Below are 16,676 nucleotides of genomic sequence, written 5' to 3' on the forward strand. Positions count from 1 at the left end.
TGGTAAAGGTAAATTGTTGGAGTCCATTATTAAGGATGAAGTTTCAGGGTACTTGGAGGCACATGAAAAAATAGGTTAAAGTCTGCATGATTTTGTCAGAGATCTTGCCTGACAAATCTGTTGGAATTTCTTGAGGAAAAAACAGGCAGAATAGACAAAGGATACTCAGTGAATGTTGTCTACTTGGATTTTCTGAAGGCTTTTCACAAATGCTGCACATGAAGCTGCTAAATACAATAAGGACCCATGGTATTACAGGAAAGATATGAGCATGGATAGAAGATTGGCTGACTCGCAGGAGGCAAAGAGTGGGAATAACGGGGGCTTTCTCTTGTTGGCTGCCGATGACTAGTAGAGTTCCACAGGGGCTGGTGTAGGTTCTGGTCCTTGTCACGTTACATGTCAACGATTTGAATCAGAGAATTGATGGCTTTATGGCCACACTTGCGGATGTCACTAAAGTTGGAGGGGCAAGTAGTATTGAGGAAGAAGGGAGTTTGCAGAAGGACTAAGACAGATTAGGAGAATGGGCAAAGAGGCTGGTGGAATATAGTGTAGGGAAGTGTATGGTCATGCACTTTGATAGAACGAATAAAAGCTTAGACTCTTCCAAATGTAGAGATTATTCAGAAATCAGAGGAGCAAAGGGACTTAGGAGTCCTTGTGCAGGATTCTCTAAAGGTTAACTTGCAGATTGAATCAATGGTAAGGAATGGAAACACAATGTTAGCATTCATTTGGAGGTGACTAGACTATAAATGCAAGGACATAATGCTGAGACTTTATAAGGTATCTGTCAAACTGTACTTGGAGTGTTGTGAGCAGGTTTGGGCCCCCATCTAAAAAATGTGTTGGCATTAGAGAGGGTTTAGAGGAGGTTCATGAGAATAATCCTGGGAATGAAAGAGTTAATGTATGAGGGGCATTTGAGGTCTCTGGACTTGTACTCCTTCGAGCTTAGAAGAATGAGGGAAGATGCCATTGAAACATATTAAATATTGAAAGGTCTAGACAGAGTGGACGTGGAGAGGATATTTCCTATCAGGGGTGAGTCTAGAACCAGAGGGCACAGTCTCAGAATAGAGGGATGTTCTTTATAACAGAGATGACTGGGAATTTCTTTAGCTAGAGAGTGGAGAATCTGCAGAAATTCATTGCCACAGATGACTGTGGAGGCCAAGTTATTAGGTATATTTAAAGTGGAGGTTGATGTTTTCTTGATTAGTATGGGTGTCAAAGGTTACAGGGAGGAGGCAGGAGAATGGGGTTGGGAGGGATAATAAATCAGCTATGATGGAATAGTGGGCCAAATGGCCTAATTCTGCTCCTATGTCTTATGGTCTAAATTAACCACTGCAGTATTTAGGCACAACCTCAGAATAGAAGGCCATCCCTTTTCAACAAAGTTGAGGAGGAATTTCTTTTGCCAGAAGGTGGTAAATCAGTGCCTTAGATGGCAGTGGTGGCCAAGTCATTGGGCATATTTAAAGCAGAAGTGGACAGGTTCTTGATAAGTAAGGGTTTCAAAATTTACAGGGAGAAGGCAAGGGAGTGGCATTGAATGGAGTAATAAATCATCCATGATTGAATGGCAGAATAGACTAGAAGGGCTGAATGGCCTAATTCTACTCCTCTGTCTTACGGTCTGATATAAAATGAGATTGCACTGAAAGTAGCTTCACAGGTAGACTGGGTATTGAAGAAGGCTCTTGGCACGCTGACCTTTATCAGTCAGAGCAGTGCGTACAGAAGCTGGGATGTTATATTGCTTTTGTATAAGTCATAGCTGAGGCTGCATTTGGAATTTTGTGCTCAGTTTTGGTCACCCTCCGATAGGAAAGATGCTATTCAGGTGGAAAGAGTGCAGAGGAGATTTACAAGGATGTGGCTGGGATGAGGGAGGGAGGCATGGAGAGAGGTTGAGCAGAATGGAGTGTAGGAGAATGAGGGGTGATTTTATAGAGATGTATAAAATTATTATGGGCACAGACAGAGTGAAAGCACACAGCCTTCTTCCCAGGGACATAGGTTTCGGGTGAGAGGGGAGAAATTTAAAAGGAACTCGAGAGGTAAATTTTGATACATAAAGGGTGATGGGTGTGAATTGCCAGAGGAAATGATTGAGTGTGGCACAAAAACAACTTTTAAAAGACAGTTGGATAGGTTCACGTATAGGAAGGGTTCAGAGGGATATGGGCTAAATGCAAGCAAATGGGATTAGCGTAGAGAGGAATGTTGGTCAGCATGCATCAGCTGGGCTGGAGAATCTGCTCCGATGCTGTATGAACCGGAACTGTGACCAGGTTCTCTTATATCATCATATGATCTCTGGCATCTTTTAGTTGGAATTGGAATTATATTCATAAGAAAAGCATGATTTCTGTGAAATATGCAAATATTTGCAGAAATATGTGCATTAATTGGGAACCTAGGTTTCTTTTGCACCCAGAATTTCCTCAAATCAACCTTCTAGATTTGAGGAAATTCTGGATCTCCCTTGTGGGATCAGGTCAAAGAGGGTCAGGTGTAGGCTGAATCATTTTTTCAGGTTCCTTCAGTGACAAAACATCCACTGCATAACGTGATAAGCCATGCAAGATCTCGCCTAGTTGCTTATTATGCGGCCCTTCAGAACTGTTGATGAGTTACTTCCTCTCTAGATTTTTTATGTTCTAAGATGATGGAAGGTGCCAATCCTGGAATCACAGATTCTTCCACATACATGACCGGAGATACCAGCAGATTCAAGGTTAGGGTGTGGGGTGGGGGTGGTGCAACAGCTTGAGAAGCTGCCTTCTCTTTAGTTAGACCTCTGTATCTCTAAGACATGGATATGAAGAGCCCAGTGCTTCGAACGTTCCTGTCTCCACTTTCAATGTTTATCAGCTAGGGATTTCCAGGAGCCCAGTGGGAATGTTATATATTTGTCACAGAGGCTTTGAGCACATCCTTGACTTTTTTCCCCCCTTTGTCCACGAGGTAACTTCCTCTCATGTCAGATCATGGAAGACTGAGACTGGTGTCAAACCTGTAAACAAGAAGGCCTGCCCAGTGTGGATTTAAGGTGTGAGGGGTGAGATTTAACAGGAACCTTTTCACTCAGAGGGTCATCACTATATGGAATGAGCCACCAAAGAAAGTTGTTGAGGAAGGTACATTAACATAATTTAAAAGGTGCTTAGACAGGTACACAAATAGGAAAAGAGGGATATGGGCCAAATACAGGCAAATAGACAACACAGTAGTGTAGTGGTGATCACAATACTTTACATTACCAGTGACCCAGGTTCAATTCCCACTGCTGCCTGTAAGGAGTTTGAACGTTCCCCGTGACTGTGTGCATTTCCTCCAGGCACTCTGGTTTCCTTCCACAGTCCAAAGATGTACCGGTCAGTAAGTTGATTGGTCATTGCAAGTCCTCCAATGATTAGGCTAGGATTAAATCATGTGATTGCTGGGCAGTGTGGCCTGAAGGACTGGGAGGGCCTATTCCGTGCTGTATCTCAATAAATAAATAAAGCAAACAAATAAAGAAGATAGAATGAGCTTTTCTGAGAATCTAGGTTGGCATAGACCAGTTGGACCAAAGGGCTAAATGTCTGAGAGTCACAGTGGGCCTCAGTGATGCCTTGGGGTTGGACACCGACTCTGGTTCACTTATCCTTCCAGTAAATTTGGAGGATTTTCAGGTGACTCTTCAGTAGTTACCACAAGAATCCCAAGTGCAAGTACGATAATTCCCCTCTTGCTCTCTGATTCATTGCTATCAAACTGGGTCAAAATATATATTTCCAATAGAAAGTTGCTAAAGTACGTTGTAAAGATTTAATGGAATATGTTGCTTCCCACCATCTCCCCTTCCAGCATTGATACTGACCTGATTGGGATCTCTTGTGGTTCCAGTAATGGATGGTGTAGTTTGGAAGGACACTTGTGATATAAATGACTAGAATCACAAAAGGTAAGTTAAGTCTTTCATACAAATGATCTTTTTTCCAACAAAATACCTAAATCATAAAATATCTATGAAAGAAAATCACTGTTTTCCATATTTTATCCTTGCATGTTTAACTCAGATGATCAATAAATCCAAAAAGTAGCATTGATTAATTTATCAACTGAACTTTCTAAATTTACTAAACTTTGAACATGATTGCTAAATACACCATATGCATCCAGATTTTGCTGCACCTTTACAGTCTCCATTCAAAGTTGACTCGAGTTCCAGGAGACATTAACCAGTTAAGTCAAGCCTTCAGTGATTTAAACAGGACAACTATTTGAATGATGGGTGTGTGAATGAGTAATTTAGATTTGCACAGCAGTTCTGTGATATTATGTCACGTATGTGGACATTCTGGGTTACCGTTGTGGGACTACTTCAAGAAGGGGTAATCTCATTCTCAATCATTTTGTCACAGTGATGGGAGAGACACAATATTAAAGTATTATTACACAATAAACATTACCTCCTTTAAAAATGAAGCAGGGGGAATATCCTGGGATTGCTTACACCAGTCCTCTGGTAATGTATGCTTTCTAGCTGGTGACCTCAATTAAACACATTTTATTCTTGCCTTGAGTCCTTCCGAAGGGTCTCGGCCCAAAACATCGACAGTGCTTCTCCCTATAGATGCTGCCTGTGTTCCGCCAGCATTGTGTGTGTGTTGCTATTCTTGCCTTCTCAGTTTTCTAAACTCCAGAGACTATAGAGTCCCAACCTGTGTATCTTGTCCTAGTAGGACAACCCTTCTATATTTGGGATCATTTTGATGAATCATTTCTTAATGACCTCTGTTTAAATAGCACTTTTACTCAAATTGGGGTCCAAGATTGTTCACACTACTCTAGATATGGTCTTACTAGAGTCTTGTACTTTACAAGACTTGCCTCATTTATACTCCAAACTCCCTGAAAAAATGTCAGCTTTTCATTAGCTCTCCCTCTTACCAGATTTGCTTCTATGCAATGAAGGGTTTTAACCTGAAAGGTCAATTGTTCATTTTGCTCCACAGATGCTGCCTGACCCACTGAGTTTCTGCCCTGCTTTGTTTGTTGTTCCTACATTTCATCCCAAGAACATCCAAATCCCTCCGTACTTCAGCCTCTACAACTTTGCTTCATTTAAATAATACTATTTTCTCTTTCTCTCCCACTGAAATGAGCACCTTTGCATTTTTCCACATCGTACTCCACTTGCCAACTTTTCAATCACTCACTTAACCAACCAATGTCTCTGTAAACTGTTTGCATCATCCTCTCAAATTGCCTCCCTCCTGTTTTTGTGTCATCCACAAATTTGGCTACTGTACTCTTGCTTCCTTCCTCTGAGCTATCAGTATGGATCATAAACAGCTAAGGTCCCAGCATTAATTCGCTTTGGTACCACGACGGTTGCCATCTTGAAAATGACCCCTCTTTCCTTGTTCACTGATTCTTGCTTGTTAGCTAATCTTCAATCCATGCTAATATGTTCCCTGCAACACCACGGGTTCTCATTTTGTGACTTAACCATTTGTGAGGTAATTGTTGTTAGACCATAAGGCCATAAGACATAGGAGCAGAATTAGGCCATTCATCCCATTGAGTTTGACTAATCAAGAACCTGTCTTCCTCCACCTTAAATACACCCAATGACTTGGCCTCCATAGCCGCCTGTGGCAATGAATTCCACAGATTCACCACCCTCTGGCTAAAGAAATTCCTCATCATCTCGGTTCCCAGATGGATGTTCCTCTACTCTAAGGCCATGTTCTCTGGTCCTAAACTCCCTCTAGAACTCTATGCCTTCTAGAAGTCTAAATGTAATTCATGTACCGGTTCCCTACTATCAATGTTGGAGATATCCTCAAAAAGCTCTAATAGATTTGCTCAGCTATACAGTTGGGGCATGCACCATTTTATCTCTCTCCCTCTCTCTTCCGCCGTGTGAAGTACAGTATATTTCACATTCAAGGAAGTATTTCATTGAAGCAAGCTGAGAGTGCATGTATTACCTTGTGCGTTGTTATAACTGTAGCCTGAATGCTGCTGGGGGCCACTGCAGTTGTTTGCCCAGGGTTATTTGGATAAGTATAATTACTGTTTCTGTATGTTCTCAAGTACGGCTCATCCTGTGGTTGTCAGAAGAGAAAACTTGATTAGTTTGCCATGAACTTCAAACCCAGATTTACTCAATTCATTTGTACTTTCAGATCACACTGGAGAACTATGTAGAATGAGAGGTTCCTCCAACAATACCTCCTCCACACCCACCATCAGTACAGGTGCACCACAGGGCTGTGTGCTTAGCCCCCTGCTCAGCACACTTTATAACTGCATAGCTAAATACAGCTCCAGTGCCATATTTAAGTTTGCTGATGATACCACGATTGGTGGCCCAGTCAAAAGTGGCGACGAATCTGTATATAGGAGGGATTCTGAAAAATGTGGTTGGATGGTGCCATAGCAACGACCTCTCACTCAACATCAGCAAAATCAAAGAGCTGATTACTGACTATGGTCAGAAGAAGCCAGAGGTGCATGAGCCAGCATTCAGTAGGGGAACAGAGGTGGAGAGGTTCAGTGGCTAGAAATTCCTTGGTGTTGACATCTATTCTGGGACCAGCACACGAGTGTCATCACAAGCAAGGCACTACAGTGTATTTACTTCCATAGAGGTTTGCGAAGATTTGGCACGTCACCAAAATCTGTGGCAAATTCCTGTAAATGTATACGGGAAGGTATCCTAACTGCTTGCATTACGGCCTGGTATGGAGACACCGATGCCCAGGAATAGAAAAGAGTACAGAAAATGGTGGATACAGCCCAGTCCATTGCAGACAAAGCCTTACCCACCATTGACCAGACTTACACGGAGCACTAACACAAGGCAGCAGCATCCATCGTCAAACACACCCTGCATCCAGGCCGTGCCCTCTTCTCGTCATTACCATTGGGCAGGAGTTACAGAAGCCTTATGTCCCACACCACCAGGTTCAGGAATTGTTATTACCCTATAACCAATAGGCTCCCGAACCAGTGTGGATAACTTTAATCATGACTACCCTGAACTGATTCTAAGACCTACAGACTCACTTTCCAGAATGGTTTGCAGATCATGTTCTCTATATTCTTTTTATTTGCACAGTTTATTTTCTTTTGCACATAGGTTGTTTGTCAGTCTTTGTCAATGTATAGTTTTTCATAAAATTCTATTAATATTTTCCCTGTCAAAGCCTACAAAATGAATCTCAAGCTAGCACATAGTAACATATACACAATTTAATAGTACTTTGAACTTCTAGATATAATCTATACTGTATATCTGATCTTTTAGTATTATTGAATATCCTCCTAATCTACATTGGGAATGCTTCCTGCAGTATTGATGCTACTTGCAACATTAATCCAGCTTTTCCTTTCCCACTGGTATTTAAAGATCAAAGTTCAAAATGCATATGTAACCCTATACAACCCTGAGATTCATTTTCTTGTGGGCATGCTCTGCAATTCTATGCCTGCCACCCTCCACCAGACTTGTGTTCAAACCTGGCTCGTTGGCTAACTCCGCTAACAGCTCCGTGACTCGGTGGTGAGAAGGCCACCTTTCCTCGGCAGCTCACGTCTAGGGTTGGTATGAGTTGGGGTTCAAGCAAGCAGGAAAGTTGGGTTAATCTGGGGAGGAACATTGATTGTAGTAAATGCTGCTCCATACAAAGCTATCGTTCAACAGTAAATTAACAGATCATAAGCCGGCATAAAATTTATTTACCAAATTTTCAACTTTAACCAACAGTTGCAGAAAAGGAAAAGAAAATTAGAAGGGCCCCTTTCAACTAAACCAGTCTAAATGTGCACATAAATGTTGGCGCTCTTTTCTGGAGTAGTTGGGTATATCGCTTTACTCATGGACTGCACCCACAGTCTGCGTGAAGGCACCTGCCACAGTCTGAATTTCCATCAAAGACCATCTTGAATGAACTGGCTCTCTCGGGAGTATTGGCCGTGCCTCCTTGGAGCCAACCATCTGCACAAAGCACTTCTGACAATGGGTACGTTCCTTCAAGCAGCATTCTGCATCTTCCCTTGTGACCTGCTCCACAACTCCTGCCAAAAGACCCCAAACAAGACAACTGTCCTTCAGAAATCTGATCCCACCCAGCTCCCCTGAATCTTCCACTGGGCACAAAGTTACAACATGTACCAAGACAATCCCGGCTGGCTGACACCGGATTCTTAAGATGGACAACATGGCTCTTTATCTTTAGCTGAAGCCAAAACACTATTACTAACAGGACACACTGCTTTTGCAGAAAGCTGCTTAAATAAAAATACCTCACATCATAGCTGTAGAAATTTTAACCAGGGCATTACGTACCAATAACAGGATAAATGAAAGATCAACTAGAGTGCAGAAGGCAACAAACTGTGCTAAAGCGAATACAAATAAATAGCAATAAATAACGATAATATAAGATAATGAGATAAAGAGTCCTTAAAGTGAGATAATTGGTTGTAGGAATATTTCAATGATGGGGCAAGTGAGTGTAGTCATCCCCTTTTACTCGAGAACCTGATAGTTGAGGGGTAGTAACTGATCTTGAACCTGGTGGTGTGAGTCCTGAGGCTCTTGTACCTTCTACCTGATGGCAGCAGTGAGGAATGAGCATGGCCTGGGTGGTGAGGATCTCTGAAGATGGATGCTGCTTTCCTACAGCAGCACTTCATGTAGATGTGCTCAATGGTTGGGAGGGCTTTAACCGTGATGTACTGGGATGAATCCGCTACCTTTTGTAGGATCCCCTGTTCAAAATCATTGGTGTTTCCATACCGTGCCGTGATGCAGTCAGTCAATATAGTCTCCATTCACATCTATAGAAGCTTTAGATGTCATGCCAAATCTCAGCAGACTCCTAAGAAAGTCGAGGTGCTGCCATGCTTCCTTTGCAAAGGCGCATGTGCTCGGTCCAGGACAGGTCCTCTGAAATAGTAACACCCAGGAATTTAAAGTTTCTAACCCTCTCCACTTCTGATCCTCTGATGAGAGGATGTATTCTGTATACAGTACCTTATCTCCTCCTATTGGTTGTTATTCATAAGAGTTATAGAATAAAGGAACTCAGCACAGAAACCGGTCCTTCAGCCCTGTTTCCATGCCAACCAAGAGCTAGTCCCATTTGTTTGCTTTTAGCCATATCCCTCTCTAAACGTTCCTATCCACGTGCTTATTCAAATGTTTTTTTCTAAAATGTCATTATTGTACCCATTTCACTTACTTTTTCTGGCAGTTCGTTTCATATTCGTACCACCTTCTGCATGAAGTTGCCCTTCAGGTCCCATTTCAGCCCTTCCACTCTGATTTTAAACCTATATCTTCTAGCGTTTTTTTCCGGGGAAAAAGACTGTGTGCATTCACCCTATCTAAGACCCTCATGATTTTATGAACACCTATAATGTCACCCCTCAGTCTCCTACACTGCAGGGAATAAAGTCCCAGACTCCCTAGTGTATACTCTCAGCCCTCGAGTCTTAGCAATATTCTTATAAATTACCTTTGCACTCTCCAGCTTTCCTATAACAGGCTGTCCCGCCATCAACAGCATAGTCAACCACATTATGGTCACTCTGTAGTCATCTTCCATCTTCCAGCTCTTCTGATTTTTGCAACATTTTTCCAGCACTGTTATCTTTCTGGCTCTATATCATTAACTTGGGGCATCTCTACTGTGCATTCAGCTAACAATGTTAACTTGGACAGGATCAGGATGAGATACATGAAGGGTGCAGAATTCGAAAACTGCATTCAGGGAACATCTTCAGCAGAATGTAACAAGCTCAGAAAGAGAGGAGAACTATTGGGCAAAGACTAGATGGAGCATCTGAAAAGGGTACTAACGATGAGATGAGTAACACTACAAATTCAGGCGAACTTAGCATTGTTATGATATAGGTAGATCTAGAGGAAATATTTTTATTTGAAATAAAACCTTTTAAATAAAACATGACTCAATTTATCAGAGCATACTGGAGACAAAGGTCAAAGGGAAACGTTTAAGGAAGTGACAGTGAGTGTGTACTTCCAGAATGAAAATTCTCTAAACTAGAACCCACTGATATCCGGGAGCAAACAGGGAAGGACAAGGGGCTATGATAAATAATAAGATTACAATTCTGTAAGGAAGTAGAGGAGTATAAAAATAATTTCACTGAAAATTTGAGTAAACAGCAAGGAATTGATGAAGTAGGGCAATATGGCCCAGCGAGATTCTGGCAAGGGAATTGACGCAGTCCAACAAGGATACGACACCGTCTGATTGATTGTTACAGTGAAAACCTATGGGAGCCAATGGATAAAGCTAGCTGAATACAGCATTTGAGCTGTGATAATAAAACAAAAGTTCTAAAGCCCTACAGTAAGATCAAAATCTTAGATGGAGGCCAGCTCTCCCAAGGATTGGCATCAATACTCCTTTCCAAACATTTCAGTGAAGAAGATTGGGGAATCTTTTATAGTAAGTGGTGCCCATTCAATACCCAAGCTCTTCTAACACATTCTTCCCCGGAGGCTTGATCTGCTCTTGATGTAGTAACTGAGAAACCCGGTGCAAGATTGGTTGCCACTAATTTCTGAAATAATATATTGAATACAACCCAGTAAAATTTTAAAAAGAACTCAAATATTACTTCATTTTTATATTTAATGATAAAGGCCATTCTCACACAAACGTTACCTTTGAAGGACAGTCGAGGTAAAGGGGCTCATCAAGCGATTGATTCATAGTCTTTTGGCCCACTGGCTCCAGCTGAAAAGCAGAGAAGAAGGTTGATTTAGCTAACTGTACTGATCTAATTTTGAGCCATGTCCAAACATTTATTTGCCGAATTTTTCCTCCAGACTCATCTCTCTACTCCCCATTGAATTAGGAGAGGGTTGAACTATTTCTTGAATATAAATGCAAGAGATTCTGCAGATTCTGGAAACCCAATGCAACACACACAACTCAGCCTATCAGGCAGCGCCTATGAAGATGAATAAACAGTTTGGACTGAGGGTCTTCATTAGGACTGGGAAGGAAGTGGGAAGCTGCCAGAATAAAAAGGTGGGAGGAGGGAAATGAAGATAAGCTGGAAGATGAGAGGTAAAGCCAAGTTGATGGGAAGGGTAAAGGGTTGGAGAAGAAGGAATCTGATAGGAGAGGAGTGTGGACCATGGGGGAAAGAGAAGGAGGAGGGGGTGGAGAAGAGCTAAGGGGCCAGAGTGGAGAATAGAAGGAAGAGTGAGGGGAAAAGAAAATAAAAAGAAAAAAATGACCAAAAGAAGAAATTGATGTCATGTCATCAGGTTGGAGGTTACCTAGATGGAATATGAAGTGCTGTTCCTCCACCTTGAGAGTGGCCTCATTGAGGCAGAAGAGGAAGCTATGGACTGTGTTTGGCTGAACCTGTGTTTCCAGCATTCAGATGCCTTCCTGTTTCTGAAGTCATAATCATTCACGGTACAGAGACAGTTTTGTAAGAGGGTAAAGGCTCAAAAGGTCTCCTCTCATTCTACCAACCAATCTATCCTATGCTCTCATCCCTTGTGTTCATCTTGCCTCCACTTAAATGCATCAGACCTGAAGGAAAATCTTGGATTGCTGCTGACATTTTAGATAAAATAAGATAAAATCATTTATCCCGAAGGAAATTACTGTTGCTCAGTCAGAAATATTTACTTTAAAATACAAAATGTAACATTGAGGTATGAAAAGAATACAAGATGTGCATTAAAAAGTAATAGTGCAAAATACAGGTGTGCAATGAAACTATATAGTTAAGGAGGAGTTGTAGAGTCCTACAGCCACAGGGTGAAAGGATCTCATGTGGTGTTCGATGGTGCACCTCGGAGGAATCAGTCTGTTACTAAAGGTGCTCTTCTGTTTGTCCAGTATGTCATGGAGGGGGTGAGAGGGATTGTCCATAATGCTCCACAGCTTCTGCAGCATCCTCCTCTCAGGCACAACCACCAGGGAATCCAGTTCCACCCCCAGAACAGAGCCAGCCTTCCAGGTGAACTTATCGATCTTCTTGGCATCAGCTGCTCTCACCCTGCTGCCCCAGCAGACTACAGCGTAGAATAGAGTGCTGGCCACCACTGAGTCGTAGAGCATCTGCAGCATAATGCCATAGATGTTTGAATGACCGGAGCCTCCTCAGGACAGACAGTCGGCTCTGTCCCTTCTGGTACAGAGCCCCTGTATTTTTAGTCCAGTCCAGTTTATTGTCCAGGTGAATTCCCAGGTATTTATAGTCCTGGATAGCTTCCACATCTGTTCCCTTGACGGAAATGGGAGTGTTTTCACTTTCCTGAAGTCCACCACCAACTACTTTGTCTCAGTGATGTTGAGCTGCAGATGATTCAGCCCACACCACTCGACAAAGTTATCCACCTCTCTTCTCTACTCAGCTCTTGACCCCGGCTGACACAGCCCACAACTGCTGAATCATCTGAAAACCTCCGCAGGTGGCAAGACCCCGAGTTGTACCTGAAGTCCGAAGCTGGAATTTCATGCTGGAATTGTTGGATGGGTTCCAAGGAATGCTACGGCCAGCATAGCCTCAATGGGCAGTGCAGTGGTTAGCGCAATGCTTCACAGTACCAGCGACTTGGGTTCAATTCCCGCCAATGCCTGTAAGGAGTTTGTACGTTCTCCCCGTGACTGCGTAGGTTTCCTCCGACAGCCCAAAGACATTCTGGTTAGTAGGTTAATTGGTCATTGTAAATTACTCCTTAGTAATACGCGGTAGGAGGATCTGAATTGAGGGGCATGTGAGAGAGAGAGAGAATTGCTGCAGGGTTATGGGGAAATCAGAGGAAAGGAAAAGAAAATAATGTTTATTTTTGTATTTATTGAGATACGGTGCAGAACAGGCCCTTCTGGCCCTTCAAACTACACCGCCCAGCAACCACCGATTTAACCCTAGCCCAAACAAGCGACAATTTGCAAAGAGCAATTAACCTACCAAGTGGTATTGTATGTCTTTGGACTGTGTGAGTGATTGCTATAGTTGGAGCTGGCATGGCTCTGCGGGGCTGAATGGCCTTCTTGGTGAGTGAATCACTAACAGCCAGTTATTGGTGACTCACTGTAGGAAGGATGTGGCAGTGCTGGGGAGGGTGCAGAGGAGAATCAGATGGAGTGTTTCCGATATGAGGAGAGACCGGAGAGGTAAGATTTTGGCTCACCTGGAATGGTAAATATTGGTAAAGAATGTAAAGTTATGTGGGATATAAATAAAGACGACGGCTGGAAACTTCTCACCATATCCAAAGTAGATAAAACTAGAGGATATAGATTTAGGGTGATGGGTAAGAGATTTAGAGGGGAACTGATGGGGACCTTTTTCACCCAGAGGGTGATGAGTACCTGGAGTGCGAAGCTAGGGAGAGTGGTGATGGAAGAGTTCAGATGAGCCCTGTAATCATACAGGAATTGAAGGTAACGGGTCAAGTGCTGGAAGATGGGATTAATACACATGGGTGCTCCCTGGTTAGCACGGCCTGTCCCATGCTGTATCATTCTACGAATGACCGAGAGCGCACACACTCACGTGCACCTTCTCAAATCCGTGTGCACACACCTGCCCCCGGACATACTCGCACGCACGTCCACACTCCCGTGTATACAAGGAAAAGAAGGTTAAAGATTTAATGATCAGATGCTCACCAGGTTCTTCCACAGAGCCCGCGCTGCCTGTGAGTGGGCCTTCACGTCGAAATGGAAGCAGTCTGGTGCAAAGTAGGACGTATCGGGCGTACCGTTCTGGTGAGAGGGAAAGACATTTGTCATTGGGGGAAGTCAGCAGCTTGCACAGACCCCCTGTCTGTATCTGGAGACAGGCACGGTCCCTTGATCAGATGATTAGTACTCCCAGTCCCCAGGGAATGTGTGAAAACAAGCACGAGGTTCAGATACATAGTTCCCTTGAAGTGGCGACACAGAATGCTTTTGTTACGCTTGCCTCCATCAGTCGGGATATCGAGTACAGTATCTGAGATGTCCTGTGGCAGGCTGTTCAAGATGCCGGATTTAGAGGAGTCTATACACTTCTGGTTATCCTGCTATAGGAAAGGTTAAACGGGAAAGGGCAATGAAGGTTTGTGAGATAGTTACTGAGACTGGAGGAGGGCTTGGGTTGTAAGGAGAACCTGGATAGGTTTTTCTTTCCCTTGGAGTGTAGGAGGCCGAGCAGTGTCTTTATAGAGATTCCTATAAAATCACGAGGGGCATAGATAAGGTGGATTGGCACTGTCCTATCTCCAAGGCTGGGGAGTCCAAGTTATAGAGCAAAGGTTTAAGGTGAGTGGGGAAAGGTTTAAAAGAGGCCTGACGGCAACTTTATCTACACAGAGACTGTGAGAATGTTTGCCATGGAAGGTGGTAGGGGCAGGTACATTTACGATTTTTAGAACACATTTGGCAGGTGCATGGATTGGAGAGGTCCAGGGAATCTGGGCCATACAAGAGGGATTGCACAGGCACCTCGGTCTGCGTTGACTGAGTGGGCTGAATTGACTGCTTCCCTGATGAACCGGTTACTCACAGCGGGCAACCATGTTGCAATTAGGATTACCAAAAGGTACCAATCCCTTTCCTCCCCAACAGGACCTCACCTCACTCTTCCAGCTGGATAGTCTCCAGCCTGTCAGCTTGAGTGGAAAGCCAACATGAAGCCTAACATTACCTAAAGAGTGCTCCTCTGGACAATTGTACTGTTATTGGAGATGAAACATTGATGAGGAATTTTGCTGGGATCTCCCGCTGGTCTACCTGGCAACAGCGCATTAGGTGCCGATTGTTGTGGTTACCTTGTCCCTTGGCATTTGGACGTCCTCGAGAAATGGTTGGATGACCACGGTGAAGTCTTCCTTGCTGTCGTACCTTCCAGACTCGATCAATAAGTGTGTTCGCCTCTAAAAGACAAACGTGGGTTCATGTTAAGGGATTTGGATCCTTTGTGAGTCCCATGGACTCCTGGTCTGGAGCCACAGGATCACTTTTACCTTGGGCTGTCTTTGGGAATCTGATTCCAGGCTCAAGATACAAGATTGTAATTCTTCATTATACGAGTGTAAAGGAGAACAAAATGATTGTTACTCTGGATCCAATGCAGCATAAAAGAACACAATAAAAATAAATATAAATTCAATCGTAAAAAACACAATGTTCAAGTGAAGTGGCAGTGCGTGGGGCAATGGCAGGTGCTGAAGAGCTGTGGAGAGGTGTGGCTGCTAAGGATATAGTGGTGATGGGGCGAGAGGTGGGGTGGGTTAATGGGTGGAGGTATTGATCAGCCTGACCAATATCTGACTGATTTCCCCCACTGGATCCTCATTCATATACTCAAGGGCCCTGTTGCCAAAAGGACAAGTGTCCCAGGAATGGAGGAATGGGATTAACAATTTGGCAAGTTGCATTCCTGTTGAGGCAGGAGAGCTACTTATACGCTCCAGTCCTGAAGCTTAGGACCTAAATTACTATGAAATTTGTATTTTTCTTGTAGTTTAACTTTCTTTATATTTGCTCATCCGTTTTTACAATCACCTGTTTGTCTGTAAACTTCTGGTGGATTTTCAAGTTCCTCTGTAAGTTTGAGATGTCATGGCAGCATGAATCAAGACTGTGCTTGTTGTGAACTGACTGTTCCTATCAGAGAAGGCTCCCTTGTCTAACCAGCTTAAACTAGTTTGCAGTATAAAGGGAGGCTCAGAGTCTCTAGTGCTTTTTTATTTGCCTTATCTCTCTTTATTTCTTATTTGTCGTTCCTTGCTGCCACTCACTGTTACTTATTTTTAAAACTTGTCTCGTTGGACTTAATTGTTTTTAATTTGAGTGGCTTGCTGTTTTAAATGGACACTGCTGGAACTTTGATGAAGATCTGATGTTCAAGATGACTCCATTGAACAACATGACCAATGGCAAACTCCTGCAGACAATTCACAAAACTAATTTTCCTTCTTCTTCTTCTTCGTTCAAATAGGTTCTACTACTATGTGTGGTTTACATTTTGCTGCGGCTTTCTTTGGGCCAAATGAGTGATCTGGCACTTTGCTGTTCCCCGAGGGAGTTCGGTGAGGTTGGTGCAGAGTGTGTGGCCACGAAGCCCAGGAGCCCAGACGCGGGGCACGAGCCCATGCTCCTCTCTGATTGAGGTATTGAGCAGGGAAGACTGAGTGAAGGGTGTTCAGTGCCTTCAGCTTGTGCTTGACCAGCCTTCCCCTCCCTCTCGCTAGCTGCTGTTGGAGGAAAGTGCAGGGGTCTTGTGTTCCACATTGCACGGAGGCTCGTAGCTCTGGACTCATTTTGGGAAACTTCGAGGCTCATGTTGCATGTATTTCTGGATTCTGGTTACTCTTTTTTGCTAGTTTAGAGTGGTTTGATCGGTGCGTACTGGGGTGCCTCAGCGAAGACTGGCTTTCTGGCCTGCAGTCAGCTAGCAGCAATGAACTGAACTAAACTGAATATTCCTGGACTCCTGGTTTGATGTTGATACTCTGTGTGCCGTTCGCTTGCTTTTTGCTGTTTCTACAATTTGTTCTTTTTCCGCGCATTGGATGTTTGAAATTTTCTTTGAACAGGTTCCATGGTGTTTCTTTATTTCTTAGGTGTCTGTAGGAAGACGAATCTCTGGTTGCATTCTGTATACATTATTTG

The 16,676-nt window shown here is 43.3% G+C and overlaps 1 protein-coding gene across 1 annotated transcript in view; it reads right to left on the reverse strand.

Annotated features, from left to right (window-relative positions):
• plb1 (phospholipase B1) overlaps positions 1–16,676 on the reverse strand; it is a 181,686-nt gene that overhangs the window by 72,574 nt on the left and 92,436 nt on the right. Inside the window, exons 27-31 of the mRNA XM_073055347.1 lie at positions 14,831–14,935; positions 13,689–13,784; positions 10,713–10,784; positions 5,997–6,113; positions 3,878–3,946 (exon numbers count right to left, since the gene is read on the reverse strand). Of these exons, the coding sequence (XP_072911448.1) occupies positions 3,878–3,946; positions 5,997–6,113; positions 10,713–10,784; positions 13,689–13,784; positions 14,831–14,935 (459 nt within the window). The remainder of the gene's footprint in view (positions 1–3,877; positions 3,947–5,996; positions 6,114–10,712; positions 10,785–13,688; positions 13,785–14,830; positions 14,936–16,676) is intronic.

The sequence above is a fragment of the Hemitrygon akajei genome, chromosome 9 (assembly GCF_048418815.1).
Source record: "Hemitrygon akajei chromosome 9, sHemAka1.3, whole genome shotgun sequence".
Taxonomy (NCBI): Eukaryota; Metazoa; Chordata; class Chondrichthyes; order Myliobatiformes; family Dasyatidae; genus Hemitrygon; species Hemitrygon akajei.